This window comes from Anopheles gambiae, chromosome 3, assembly GCF_943734735.2.
Source record: "Anopheles gambiae chromosome 3, idAnoGambNW_F1_1, whole genome shotgun sequence".
NCBI lineage: Eukaryota > Metazoa > Arthropoda > Insecta > Diptera > Culicidae > Anopheles > Anopheles gambiae.
The window spans coordinates 58,660,305-58,675,239 of record NC_064602.1 but is presented as its reverse complement, the minus strand read 5'-3'; the positions used below and the strand labels follow the sequence as shown (position 1 = coordinate 58,675,239).

The 14,935-nt window shown below is 40.3% G+C and overlaps 2 protein-coding genes and 1 long non-coding RNA gene across 9 annotated transcripts in view; 2 read left to right on the top strand and 1 right to left on the bottom strand.

Moving 5' to 3' along the window:
- The window catches only part of LOC1272637 (neurogenic protein mastermind), a 68,710-nt gene that overhangs the window by 24,405 nt on the left and 29,370 nt on the right, over positions 1–14,935 (bottom strand). For 3 of the 7 annotated variants that reach the window (XM_061663137.1, XM_061663135.1, XM_061663136.1), the window contains one exon: positions 178–2,337. In XM_061663137.1, the coding sequence (XP_061519121.1) occupies positions 178–2,337 (2,160 nt within the window). Of the gene's footprint in view, positions 1–177; positions 2,338–4,877; positions 7,623–7,680; positions 7,788–14,935 lie in introns of those variants that run through there. The other 4 variants (XM_061663141.1, XM_061663140.1, XM_061663138.1 and 1 more) reach the window with 4 other exon arrangements.
- Positions 4,112–4,870, top strand: LOC1272639 (general odorant-binding protein 99b). The gene is made up of 2 exons (XM_061663143.1): positions 4,112–4,251; positions 4,364–4,870. Exons 1-2 carry the CDS (start codon positions 4,201–4,203, stop codon positions 4,763–4,765), a joined length of 453 nt encoding a protein of 150 aa, XP_061519127.1. The 5' UTR covers positions 4,112–4,200; the 3' UTR covers positions 4,766–4,870.
- LOC133394122 (uncharacterized) lies at positions 8,959–9,607 on the top strand. The gene is made up of 2 exons (XR_009766610.1): positions 8,959–9,046; positions 9,215–9,607. It is a non-coding gene; the product is annotated as an uncharacterized LOC133394122 (long non-coding RNA).

Genomic DNA, 14,935 nt, shown 5'->3' with positions numbered 1-14,935 from the left:
ACTTGAGTAAATAAATATGAGTATTGAATCAACATTTGTCGATATGTAATTTGCACTGTAATAAACCTGGCTTGTAATATAACTTAAATAATAGAAAATCAATTTATTTACAAATCTCAACAATTTACTGCGTATCGAAAACGCCTCGACTTTTTTTGCATGCAAACAAACACTTACCTGAATGCCATGACCCCCTGGGCCCTGTTGACTAATGTGCAGCTGTTGCGTTTGCTTCATCTGAAGCATTGTTGAATTCTGTCCTCCCGGCATCGATCCTGCGTTAGGGGCTCCGCCCCGAGGTGGCATTCCGCCGCCATTACCGCCAGGACCACCTGAGTTAGTGTTGCCACCACCACCTCCTCCTCCACCACCTCCACCACCGCCTCCACCACCACCACCACCACCACCACCACCACTACCAGCTCCTCCACCCGGGCCGCCGGGACCACCTGCTCCAGAAACGTTGGGTCCACCAGCTGGTCCTTGATTTGCTGCGATGCCCGGTCCAGTGCCAGCACCGCGTGAACCTGGCATAAATCCTGGTACGGGACTTCCCCCGTGGTTTGGTATTCCTCCGGGCGAACCATATGGTGAATATTGTTGCTGTTGTTGTGATTGCTGTTGTTGCTGTTGCTGCTGTGGGTGTTGGGGCGGTGGTTGCTGTTGTTGGTTGGGTGTTTTGACGAACCCGCCTGGTACTGGACCAATCTTAGGACCGTTTGGCCCCATTGACGATTGTAAACGGTTTAGCGTGGGTTTGAGATCGAAATCATTCTGAGATGCAAACAACTCTTGCTTTATAAGATCAGCACCAGGGAATGGCGGCACGTTCGCCTTGTGAAATTGGCCTCCAGAAACAGACCCTGGACCCTGGCCCGGACCAGCAGCACCAGCACCACTACCAGGTACACCACCGCCTAGCGGAAGCGATCCTGGTCCGACAGGGTTATTGCCACTTACGGGGCTACCTGTACTACCAACTGACGAGTTCATAAACTCGTTGCCCGCATACTGACTGAACTCTGCGAATGGAGGCCTCTGTTGACCTTGTGGAATTTGGGGTCCATTTCGAGGGAAACCCATGTTCATGGCGTTCTTATGTTGATGCTGCTCGGCCATGTGTTTAAGTGTTTGGGCCGCGGGAGAGAGTTCGGGTATGGGACCATTTTGAGTATTGCCATATCCAGGACGCTGCTTTGCCATTGGTCCAGTTCCCGCCGCAACGCCTGGTCCACCAATCCCATCACCAAATGTATTTGAATACTGTTGCTGCTGTTGTTGTTGTTGCTGTTGTTGCTGCTGCTGCTGATGTTGCTGTTGTTGCTGTGGCGTTAGCGGGCCACCACGCTTTATACCCATATTATCTAATAAGCCAGGACTGGGGTGTTCCTGTTTGATACAATGCTCTTGCTTCACCTCGATCTGCTGATGATGTTGGATCTGCTGTTGTTGAAGATGTTGCTGAAGGTGTTGCGGATGTGTCCGGTGATGCTGCTGCTGCTGTTGCTGCTGTAGATTTGATAACATTTGCTGAGCTCCTGGAGGATGCGGTTGGTGTTGTTGCTGTTGACTATGCTGATGATGCATCTGCTGATGCTGCAATGGATGGTGTGGTGGTTGTTGTGGATGATGCTGCTGCATATGCTGCTGATTTTGCTGTGACTGCATGAGCTGCTGGTGTTGTTGATGCTGTTGATGCTGCTGCGATTGCATTTGCGATTGCTGTTGGTGTGATGGTTGCTGCTGCTGTCCTTGAGGCTGCATCGGTGGTTGCGGTTTTTCCTCGAAATCGAGAAAATCGGACTGGAAGTCCGAGAGATCTGATATGAGATCCTTGAAGGTGTCGTTTTCATCGTTCGTGTCATCCCCAATGAAGTCCGATAATCCCGGAAAGTGACCATTGGCCGCCGCATCCTTCTCCAATGCTGCCGAAAGATCAGCGAATTCATTTTCGGGTTCTTGCTTAAAATCCACGATGTTGCCAAGATCATGCATGTGCGGGGACGGCGTCGGATTATTGTTTGGTTGCTGTTGTTGTTGCTGACCAGGCATTCCATTGCCGCCTCCGGTTCCACCAATGCCTCCGCCCGAGCCACCATTTGCTGTAGATCCTTCGCTCTTAACGGACGCATTGGTTAATGCTTTAACAGTAACGTTTGTACTGATTTGCTGAGGTTGCGAGTTGGCGGCCGACGTCGTGAACTCCAGCTGTTGAACGATTTCCACGGAGAATTTGGTAAGATTCTCGGATCCGTTATGCTGTAGTTTCACCGGTGGCTCATACGAATCGGAGGCGGAATCGATATCGTCAGCTGGCCGCTTGAGGAATTTTTGTTGCTGTGAAAGAAAACAAAAGGAGATTTTTAAATTAAAGATAACAACAATTTAACACAATCTCAATTAAACATATATCTATTTACATTACTGTCAATTTAAAAAAAAACACCCCTACACGGTGAATCCACATTCAGTCCATACTCATGCTTGGCAGTGCTGAATGCATATTCACATTCCACATATTCATCTTTCCCACTAGTTTATATGTTAAATATGTTAAAGTTCCCAACTAACTGTATGCCGTCGCTTTAATTGAAATTTGGCTCAACAGTAAACATCGCATTGGCTGGCATTGCTTTAATTTTTTGAATGTATCAGGGGAACACAGCTTCGTATACTTGAGGAAAAACTAATGCAATTACCGATTATAACGTGCGTTACCGTGCAACCAGACATTCCGCCAAATGGCGTTGCGCCATGAATATTTTTACGCCATGTAAAATTTTGGCATTTCCTCGAATGTAAACGCACCATACAGAATGACAACTGGTGTTTGGCTATCAATAACTTAATTTACAAGGTTTTCATAGCCAATTCGATATTGTAAACTAGTTATCGGTTTTCGTCAAGTGTGACTTTGGCGTCGTAAACCTTCAATTGGACGCAGTCAACTCTATTCTGATGTTGTAAAGTATGAAACTGTCGTTATCAAGTTTGAATCCGGCGTACTCAGTAGTTTCTAGGGTTTTATTGTTTTGGAACCAAAACACTGAAGAGGATTTGGGTGCGTGTTGAGTAAATCACTGTAATTAAGTAAAATAATATAATTTTATGAATGATTTTTAAGCTACTTGAAATATATAAATTATACCGATAACTGGTTTACAATATCGAATTTGCTATGAAAACCCTATACGAATACATGAACTATATCATTCGATGGTCAGTACGAGAGTAAAAAGTTTTATTGACATGAATAAAAAGAGTTGATAAAAATTGTAAGATGTGAGATAATTTTTATGATTTCGATTAACTTTAGATGGCTCTGGTTTATCCAATAATAAACCAGTAAACTAAAGGACTATACAAATACCAACTATTGGCTCAAAACAATCCTTGGTGTGTTTTCATTATTGGGTCATAGCCTCCAAAAACTTGGTACTTCACGAATCCAACGTATTGTGCTAGAGCTATGCGCGTGAGGAGAGATTTTAAACATTGAGGATTACCGCCTGGCTATAATTAACCTCTCCGTCATGAAATTGGATTAACTAATAAAAATATTACTTACGATATTATGGAATGGTACACGAGGTTGGAGTATGTATATATATTATAGATACATAATATTATACAATGTATAATATTATACAATGTGCAAACTTTAGATAGCTAAGAACAAAAATCTTTCGATTCCTTTTTAAAAACATTATGTACAAGGTAAATATAAACAACTGAACAAATAGCTAAATTTTCCACGGGGTTAGACTGATGATGACAACCAATCATTTGCACGAAACAATTGCAATACAATTTGTTTCTTAATGGCTTGCATTATCTATACGTTCAAGTGCAATTTTGTTAGACCATTGATAATAATAAATTATTTTTAATTTAAAAAAAAACCAAAAAAAAATCCCAAGAAACCCTATCAACAGTGATCAGACAACGTTTTCCCCAATTTGAAAAAGGAGTTAAAACACTATCATTTTCCTAAACACTACTCAATTGTACGGCAACAACACGCGATTTTCTCATTTGTCTTGGAAGCATTTGCCAATGTATCTTCAACGGAGTCGTTATGAGGGGAAAAAACAATTCTATAAAAATTGACGGAAAATCGATTTGGGACAACAGTTGTCTGTGACCAAGAATCGTGTTAACAACAGTCTCAAGTACACAACCACCGGTAAACGGCCAGCAATGAACTCCCTTCTTCTCATCGGAGGAGTTTTGGTAGTGCTGAATGTCCAGGTAATGTTGTATGAAAGCATTATCGAAGTATACCAAACCGGCATTAAACTGTTGTCCCGCGTTCCCACCGATCGATCGCTAAATTTTATTTTCTCCCTTTAATTACAAACAGGCGTTGTTGCAGTTCGTAACAGCGGCCGATAATAACGAGTCAGTGATTGAATCCTGCAGTAACGCTGTGCAGGGCGCCGCCAATGACGAACTAAAGGTACATTATCGGGCAAACGAGTTTCCCGATGATCCTGTGACACATTGCTTCGTGCGTTGCATCGGACTCGAGCTGAATCTCTACGACGATAAGTATGGAGTCGATTTGCAAGCAAACTGGGAAAATCTGGGGAACAGTGATGATGCGGACGAGGAGTTCGTAGCGAAGCATCGTGCCTGTCTAGAAGCTAAGAATCTGGAAACAATCGAAGATCTGTGCGAAAGAGCATACAGTGCTTTCCAATGTTTGAGGGAAGACTATGAAATGTATCAGAATAACAATAACGCCACAAGCGAATGCATATAACAGAATAATATACATTAGGCACATCACCCTTTGTCGTCAAACAGCATAAACTAAACGGAATAAAAGTCCCAGATATTTGGAAATAAAGTCATGCAAATAAATTTATATTTACCCAAACGTTCATTAATAAAGGTGAGCGGTTGCTCTGCTGGGCCGAATATCTCTGAATAAGAAGCGATTGGGGGTGTAACCAGTCAGTAGCCGATCCTTTGATCGTTGTTTTTCAAAAGGATACACACGCTGAGTTTGTGATGAAAAGGTGCCGTTTCTCTCTACCCGCAACGTAGTGTACTGCACGCGAAGGGAGAACTAGTGCTGGATATAACCGATAGCAAGGCTATTTTTTCTTCAATATTCACAACAGAGATGATTCGGTGAATGCTGATGATGATGATACTGATGATATTGCTGTGTGAAGTGTATGTATCACCCGTTCTTTCTCATCCCAGGTCTCGTTCGCATTCAACCAAGCACGAGCTCGCGTTCGATGGCGAAGGCACGCGACGACACGATGTGTTTGAAAAATGTCTACTGCGCCGCTTTCACCAGGCAGGTCGGTCCGTACAGTTTTCTGGGCAAGGGGTTCTTTTCTTAACTTTGTTTACTGTTGGTCGATGGCGTCAAGCGCACCATGGCAAACCAGCACTAATACCGCCAATACTAGTAGTACCGTACCGCACCGCCCGGAACGAAGATTAGTATTTATAGACTAAAAATTGTAACAAATCAACATAATGATTTTTTCGCTTCTAATTTAAACTGCGTAACACTAGCAAACGTCTGCAGTCTGCTCCCGCTGCGCTGCTGGCAAGTGTTACTTCAATGCTCCATTTGTTAGCTCTTGTCGAAAAGATGGCAATGGAGAATTTTTACCTCAACAACTCTCTTCTTCGACCGATCGCTGTGTTCTGGTTTTAACGAGAAAAAAAATGAATATACTATTTTGAGGTCAATTTATCCGACTCACATAAACGGAAGGTAAAAATAAGTTCTGCTTAGCGATCAGTTTTTGTCAGTAAGGGCTACTTTACGCATCCACATTGGAAAAGAGCACATAACACTTTGCGAATAATTGCATATTAACCATGGCATACACGAAATTTCAATGAATGGTATCATCACACAAGTTTAAAATATATGGTTGTGAGGATCAAACACTACTAACACATACCAAATAATGATCACACGAACTGACACACACACACTCTCTTTTTCAACTTCATAGTGCACAATGAAGTAAAACAAAGCTCAACCAGGCCACGCATCAAGCCTGCTGTACGCGTTTTCAGTAAGTTTCAGTATGTTTATTACTATCACATGCCGTAATGCTCACACTTTCGCTTTCTTTTCGTGTAAGATACAGCGGCTACAGTGCTATTTTGTGCTAACGATAATGGTAAGTTTGACTGTAGCCGTGTGTTTCAAATGTGTGTGGATACTAACACGTCTTGCAAAGACAGTTTCACGCTTTTCCACTGCATTCATGCTTCTCAAACCTCTTTTTGTCATTTGCCGTTTCATTTGCTATCCACAAGGTCTACGGCACTGGAACACAGCGCACTAAACAACATTGCACTAAAAACGTTATTTGAGTTGGGCCGATAGATTGACACGCACGTAACCAGTTCGTTTTCGGAGTGTGTGTGTGTTTTTTTACAGCTACCAGCAGGTCGTCGTACTCAATTGTTTCGTTTGCAAATAAGACGACACAATATGCGCGCACCATTCATACTCCATCGACACTACAACAACTGGTGTGTTGATTAGTTTTCATTTTCGCAGTCGCATTTTCACCATCAGCATAAACCTCAAATCGTAACACGTATGTAAACCGTACAACTTCAGAAACGTCATCGCTCTTTTCTCCTCAGCCGGTGCATCGTCATCGTGTGCAACGATGATGTTGGTGCGTCAAGAATCGGTATATGATTGGCACATTTATGGAAAAAGAGAGTAATGGTATGCTGGAACCATAATGGTGTTTCACTTTGTTCTATTTTTATACGGATCGCTCATAGAGACAGCGGTTTAAACTTCGTTAGGGTATTATTTGATTGTTAAGGTTGCATCATTTCATAAGCATTAAAACGTTTGAAACATAATTACAAATTAAGTTTACTGTACCAACGTAGTTGATTGCATTTTTTTAAAATACTAGTAGTATGTCTTACGCTTAGAAATCGAAAACACTATGTCAGTTGATAAAACCACACGTTTAAAACATGTTATAATGTAGCATTCAACTGTAATCGATTCTCACAAGGTAACTTAAGTTCAAAACAGCATGTTATAAGATTGATTTCGTGCACCATTCATTTAAATGGTTTTATTGTCAATCAAACGGTAATTAATATCACATAAGTATTTCGATACACATCCATAACACGATAGATTGGCGCAGATAAGAAATGATATCACTGTTTGGGCAATTCCACACATCGAAACCATACCAGAACAATAGTTAAAATCTATGCCCTATAAAAACTATCTTAATTTCACAAATCTATAAAGATAGCCTTCACAATCAGTAAAATGCTCGCTAGTGTCACATAATGTTCCGCGTAACATACATTGAATCAGTAATTGTATAGTTTGAACATTAGATATTGGGTCATTACATTTTCCCGAGCATCCATCAATAGCTTTTATTCTCAATCGTACACTTTTGCCGCAAGCTTTGAAATGCATGCCCCGTTCTGCGTGTTCAAACGAACCGTTAAGAATACACGTCAAGTCGTAGAAAAACTACACGCATCTTCACAACTGCACTCTACACCAGTCGGTAGTGTGTCCGACACTTCGTACAACCTAAGATGAACTGTAGACGACGCGCCAGTGCCAGCTTCCGACGCTCGCAACAACGAATCGCAAACCAGTACTTATTCCAGTGTGCTCATAATAAAACAACTGCTCACTTCGTGGCAAACGGCCGATTGCCGCCGATCAAACGCGAACGGTACCACCCCGCTCTCTGAATGAAAATTCAGAGATAACGGAGGTAAGCCAGCAAATCCAACACGCGCGTGCCAGAGAGTTCTACTAACTAAACATTACATTCGTATTGCCACTTCGAAATCCCATCTTTGTTATGATTTCTCCTTCACCTGGTGGGTGCGTTTGCCACCCACAATCGGTAGAGGAAGTTTATCTTCTTCCTGGGCCGCTTAAACCGCATCATTTCGTCTCTGTTTGTCAGCCAGCGCTGCGGCTCTTCCTCTTGCGCGGGGAATCAGGCACCCGGGGAGCTCTTGCGGCTCGCAAGTAGCCGTGCTCGTCGGTGAGTACCCGAGATGAAATGAATGAATTTCATGGTAATCGGTTACATTGGAACACGAATACTACTCAGACCATGGATGACCATGTAACAGTTACCGGGATACGATTGCACCAAAAGGGCACTTATAGGGGACAATTATTTTTACTCACGGGAAACAGAATTTCGATTGTTAGCACTAAAAAAATGCTTGGTGTGTAGTTTGAAAACCACAGACATTAATAAAACATTATTTACTGCACTGTATTTAATTTGTGCTCTTGACAGATTTATTTACAAAAAAACATCCCCGGATTCTCGTAGGTTTATTTTTATATGCAATGAATTGAAATACTCAATTGCTATATAATTCAGAAAATTATAATTTGTGTTCAAAATAAAAAAAGTCAACATCCAATGTATTACAATTATTTTCCATCGCCAATTTGTGTTCTAGTATAGCTTAGCTCATGCCCAGAGCACGTCCTACGACTGCTGATTCACTCGCCTTACTAGAAGCAACAGACACTTGCCCTTGCGGTTACTGGCTTCTTCACAAACACTTTAGAGATGTGTACAATAGCGAACTGTTACCAGCTGTACACATCGAATGGCGCTATATCGTCAATTGGTGAGTTCTACGGCGGATGCTAAACGGCGGTCTCTGACTCCGTTCATACCTTGCGCTACGCAATCGGCCGTTTTCGTGGAAACGTTTGGGTGTACGAAAAAAAACAGTTTCATTCTACTGAGCACAGAAATTCCACACCATGAATGAACAGAGAGCATCGGTTGTTACTCGTTCTTTCTCACTCGGGCACACGTGGTACTACATTTCCGGTCATGTCCAAACACCCTCGCCACCAGCGTCACACACGCATGGATAGGTGGTTACTCGTGTGAACTCAGCGACACCCACGCTATTCGGGTTGCAGAACTCGCGAGAGTTTGTGTCATTTCTCGTCGAATTTTCTCGCATCATCCCAGCCATCAAAAATGTTTCGCACTAGAGCAAGAGCTGCGCGTTGGTACGTGAATATATTCTCTGGAGTTGTGTTCCTCTTTCAAACCAATGTCTATCATGTATGTTGCTTCCGATGGCCCCAATCGCGTCATCGAAATCACTCTCTCTCTCTCTCTCTCTCTCTCTCTCTCTCTCTCTCTCTCTCTCTCTCTCGCTCTCTTGTCGAGCATAGCGCAACATTCGTCCCCACTGGAACCGATCTGAAGGAGCTCCACCATCCACAGTGCCAGCAGCCTTCGTTAAACGCACATTCCAGAAAGGATTGTTTATGGGCCTCTGCCTCGCATCGCCGGCTACCGCAGCACGAAGTCACATAGGTTCGGTTTACGAGAAACAAAGCAGAAGCAGATTGGACACGAGAGGAAATCTGATCAGAATCATAATCACAGTTTGCTATTTGTGCTCCGCTCTTGTCGAGCAAAACCTGTATGTGTGTACAATCATTTATCACTGTCAGTGTTGCTGCTAACGTTTTCTGAGCCCATTTGAAGTTTAGTAAAACAACCCCATAACGCATAGGAATAGAATATGCCCTGTTGAAAACAATATACTATACGAAATTAAATACTATATTCTTTTCTAATAAGTCATGGTATATAATAAGTCTATAATAAGTACTAATAATAATTGAAACGTAAAACTCGTTCATTTCTTAAGAGGCGAATGAGGCCAATTGGCTCAAAGTCTCTATTAAAAAAAAGAAGAAAAAAAAGTTCATTTCTTATCTGACAAAAAGCGATTGAAATGAATGACAACGTATCATTAATTCAATTTACATTCAAACCATGCAAAATACAATATTTTTTCAATTTGCATTTTTCAAATTTGTTATTCAGACCCTTAATATAGGGTTGACTTCGTCCTTCACACGACAATGATAATGGAGTTTGGCATATCGATACTCAATGAGCAAAACACCCCCCCCCCCCCCCCCCCAACCTTAGAAAGGACTAAGTATACGACTGCGAGGTACTAACAAGTCTCGGAAGCTTGTCTATGAAGTTCTTTGACACAACAACCTTTGGCTAGGCATTTAGTGACTAATTGATTACACATAGCAGAATAGTCTGTCATATGTATGGGGGGGGGGAGCACGGTCCATTCGAGGCTTGAACCCATGACGGGTAAGTTGCAAAGTCGTAAGAGTTGACGACTGTACCACGAGATCAATTGTCAATCAATTCAATTGTTCATTGTCAATCAAATCAATTGTTCAATGTATTAGGTTCACTTGTACATGAACATTACGGCAGTTCTGTTAAAATAGGACTGTAGCAATCGAACCATAAAATTTCTAAAAATATTGTTTGCTCTGAACGAGATATGTCTGCACTTGCAAATACATATTTTTGAAGTCATTTAAATATCATTGAAATCAACAATGCATTAAAACAAACGATACAACCACAACGATTAGTTCCAGGTCTAGATTTGCCTATGATTTCTACGTTAATATATATTCACACATTTTCTTCAATAAATAAATAAATTACAAGAATGTATCGTTGAGACCATCTAATTATGTTTTTTTTCTCAATTATGAACAGATGAAAATTTACTAAAAATAGCTTGGTTACATTTAGTTTGGTTTGGATTCGACAGTTCGCGCTTTGCACTAATAAACATATTGAACGGGTGAACAATTATTTTGGACAAAGTAAAAATACATAGCAAGTGTTAATCAATCAATATTGTGAGCAACAAAATATACACGCGTCGCATAATCCCTTGAACCCTGTATAATGAGTAGTTCAACATTAATTAGATATTCGCTAAGAATACTTAATTCAAACTATTAAGTGCAAACTCAGTCAATTTATTTTATAAAAGTGTGTTTACTATTATACAACAATTTAGGCTTTTATTACTCAATATGAACAATTTACTACATTATCTCCAAAGAAACAAACATAATCAAGCCATTTAAAACACATTCAATGAATGAAAATGATAAATAAGAACGATGATTGAATTCTACTCAAAATAGGGTTGACTTCTTTTTAATTTAATTAAACCTTGAGATCACTCATACTGTAAGCGGCAACTGAATCACTATCAAGAACCCACTATAAAGAAGAAAACGATTGGTGGAGGAATTCCGTGCGATCTTTGCATTCTGGCCACAGGAAACAGGCAATCTAACACTGTTTTGATTATGGACTAACTTGTATGGTGTTTTGCTAAACAGATTGTAATGTTTTATATAAACAAATCATATCATTAACAATTGATTATATTTAAATACCTAAAAACAATCAAAACACTAATTTATGTGGATAACATGCAAAATTAATTTTCTGTCATAAATGGCACAGCACAACACAAACGCATGATTGAGTTAAAGTCACCAAAGTATAGCACACCAAAATACATCAAACATCCGATTAAAACATACCCTTGATACCAACACCTGACGCGAATCGACACTACGGTACCTGCATTTTCCAATTCCACTCTACCAACTGTTTAACGCACGATTTAATGAGGCTTCTATGCAATGCAACATGATCCAGCGCAGCGTATTAGCGAAGCGGTACGCCCAACAGTTACAGAATGCTTTCCACCGTCAACTACTATTCCTTCTCCTCGCCAGGCTATTTTAACCCGTTCCGCAGCTGTTTCCTTGACGAAGGGTAATGTGTCGTAATAAAAGTGTAACTCGCACCAACCATTTGCCGTCTTCGTATAGCATAAAGGTTTCTCCGTGCGCTTGTCTATTGTTGTGACTGTGACGAAAGAGTTGCATCAGACGACCGGCAACAACAAGGGATTGTTTTGTACAGTTTCCTTCCGTTTTTTCTGCTTTAATCGTCGTTTCAACAAAGCCGCTCGATCAGGCAAAGAGGCAAAACAGAAACGAATTTTGAATGTAGCAAGTTTTTCAAATCGTAGGTTCCAAAACCAGAGACTAGATACAAATGTTACCTGTTACTGATTGAATGACCTATCCTGTGGTCTCTCTTTGCTAAAACGTATGCTATCAAATGCTTTTGTGTTTGAATGCTCTTCTAGAATTTGAGCAGCAATTCACAAAACAAAAAGGTTGTCCACTAAAATTATTTTGTTACAAAACTTTTCTGGACAATTTTACACTCACGAAGGTCTACCCGCGTATGTATCAATCGTATGTCGGTCTCGATTGTGCTATTTGAGATTGGAGGAAATTGCTTATTTAAAATCCGCGCTTACTTATTCATTTTTTACACTAGCGTTCATCGTTCAGCATGCATCACATATTTATCCACAAGTGTTCGTATGCGCACTTGCAAATGCTCTACACTCTAAGTTTCTTTCGCTATCTTTCTTACCCACCATCTCTCTCTCTCTCTCTCTCTCTCTCTCTCTCTCTCTCTCTCTCTCTCTTATATTTTTGTCTGCTCATCTCGCTTCATCTTTCAGTTTTTATCCCTTGTTTCTTTATTCAAATGTGCGCTTTTTCACTTTGCACATTCCGTACTCTTTCGCTTCGTCGTACGCGCTTTGAAATTGCTGTCGTTTGCAATACTTTTTTTTGCAGGTGTGTATGCGAGTTTGTACCACAGACGGAAAAAATTGCATGGTCATACGGCTAGTTCCCTCTGTTGTTAATGAGCACTATGTTGTGTGTTTGATTGTATTGTTGTATGCGTTCAGACGTGCGTGCGTTCGCACGAATTCCCTTGCTTGCAGCGATAGTTGAGCAAGATAATAAGATGGTTGATGGCGATGTAGCTGGTTTGACAGAGTTGCCTGATCCAATACTAACTAAAAAGATATTGGTTTTCATGTGTTGTTTTGGAATATCTCACAATCCGATTCCACGGCTCAAGGGCTCCATTATTTACTTCATTATTTTGTCGTAAACAAAATGTTTAATAAGTTCATATTTTGTTTGTTTCTTTGATATTATTATTTAAGTTTAATTTACTTGTTTTTCTTTGACACAACAACCGTAGTCGGTGAAGGTCTGCCTTTTCCACTAGTGGGCTTGGCTTTCAGTGACTTATTGAATACTCATAGCAAGATATGATGGGCATGTTGTTAAATCGTACGAGTTGACGACTGTACCACCAGACCGGCTTTAATCCTGTAAACATTACATTTAGCAAATAATTTACTATCTATACGCAAAGATGTGGAATTGTATAAATATTTAATGATGTTCTTAATGTAAAGAACATCTATTATAATAATTTAATGCACATTATGACTCTTTTGACTGGAATTCCCTAAGTTAACCTGTTTTTCTTGCTGTGATACTCTGTGTTATTTATTTCGTGCTGATGTTACATTGTACCGTGATGCTTTATGTTATTATAAGTTTAGTTTATAAGATCAGTGATAAGGCCAATGATGGCCAATCACTTAACATTTACAAATAAACAAATAAACAAATAATAATTAATACATTCGGGTGATCCCGTGGTGTAGTCATCAACTCGTACGACTTAACAACATGCCCGACGTGGGTTCAAGGACTCAATGCTTTAACAGCCGAGTAATATTCGACTGTAAAATGTTAAAATTTACAAAGTTTAGCGAATCTCGAAGCACATACAAATATATAATAAATAAGTTAAAGTGATCGTTGAAAAATAAATGTAAATAAAGTTACCAACTGCATCTATCTTGCCTGAAACGCGCGCCGTAAACAAAGAGGCATGAAAGCACAATGGTTATTTTATACATGTTTTAAACTGGTGAGAAAGAGAAAAGCAAAATAAGAGTGTGATAGGTTAGGAAGTATAGGTGGTGATGCACGATACACCATCGCTTCAAAGATCAACAACCTGTGAAATAACGTTGATGAAGTTCTTCATCGCTGATCGATGTTGCGCAAGCAACCTACCATGTATCGCAGGGTTAGGTTTGCTCCGACTCGAAGCCGTTACAACTACAGCAAAGACTCAGTCGTACAAATATCATCAGCTTACTCCAACGCGAGCCTTGGTTGGGATACAAAAAAATGTGAAGGAATAGAAGAATTGGGACGTCGGCGTCGATGACGTATTTAGGCACTGTGCATTTGCCAGAACTACCCAATAAGAACAGGTTTTCTTCAGCGGCTACACCACTGAGATTATGAGCTTTTCAGTCGCAAGATGAACGTCAAATACACAAAACTTACTTTAAACGTGCGTTGCAATAAACTGGATAACTCGCTTGAAGTGTTTTCTGTACCGGTATTTTTTTATGTATCATAAGAACATACGCAAGATGTTACTTTGTTTTGTGGCATATCCGCTGTTCTAGGTAAGCTTAGATACTTCTGAGACATTTTAAACCAATATGTCATCAGTCGTTGAAGTGTCATCAATCGTACGTAAAACAAAAGAGTTGCAAAAGCAGATTAAAAGCAAACCGAATACAATATTTTTCGAACCCATTGAATAAAATTCAATATCAAATCAATCAATTACATCCACGACTGATGTATAGAAAAACGAATTAAACAACGTGAAAGTAGAAGACACATGCATCACGTGATATTAAGCTGATTAACAACATGAACACTAACTAATCCAAAACATTATGGTAAAATAGCTAAGTATTAGTACAAGCAAAAGTAAATTCCACCGTGCTTTGCACAACAGTAGCATACGCGATATACCATGATAACAGGATAGTATCGAATGCTGCAGAATCAAAGGGGAAAACACTAACAATTGTACGATGGATGGTGAGCTCATAAACAAACCTCATACTTCCTTTGATTACTGCCAAACAGCTTTAGCAATAATCACTGTACTTCCGCTAGTCCAAACTTCAACTGGCATTGCGTTACACTGTGCGCCGAATCTAACTTTACAAACACTCTCTTTTCTCTTGCTCTCTCGTTTTTATCTCTGCTCTTTTTTATGCTGCTGTTGTATGCGTATCGCTTTATTTTCGTTCAGTTTGGGATGAATTTTTA

Coding starts and splice junctions, on each gene's coding strand:
- LOC1272639 (XM_061663143.1), top strand. CDS start 4,201: ATGAACTCCCTTCTTCTCATCGGAGGAGTTTTGGTAGTGCTGAATGTC. Junction 4,252..4,363: donor TGGTAGTGCTGAATGTCCAG/GTAATGTTGTAT, acceptor AATTACAAACAG/GCGTTGTTGCAGTTCGTAAC.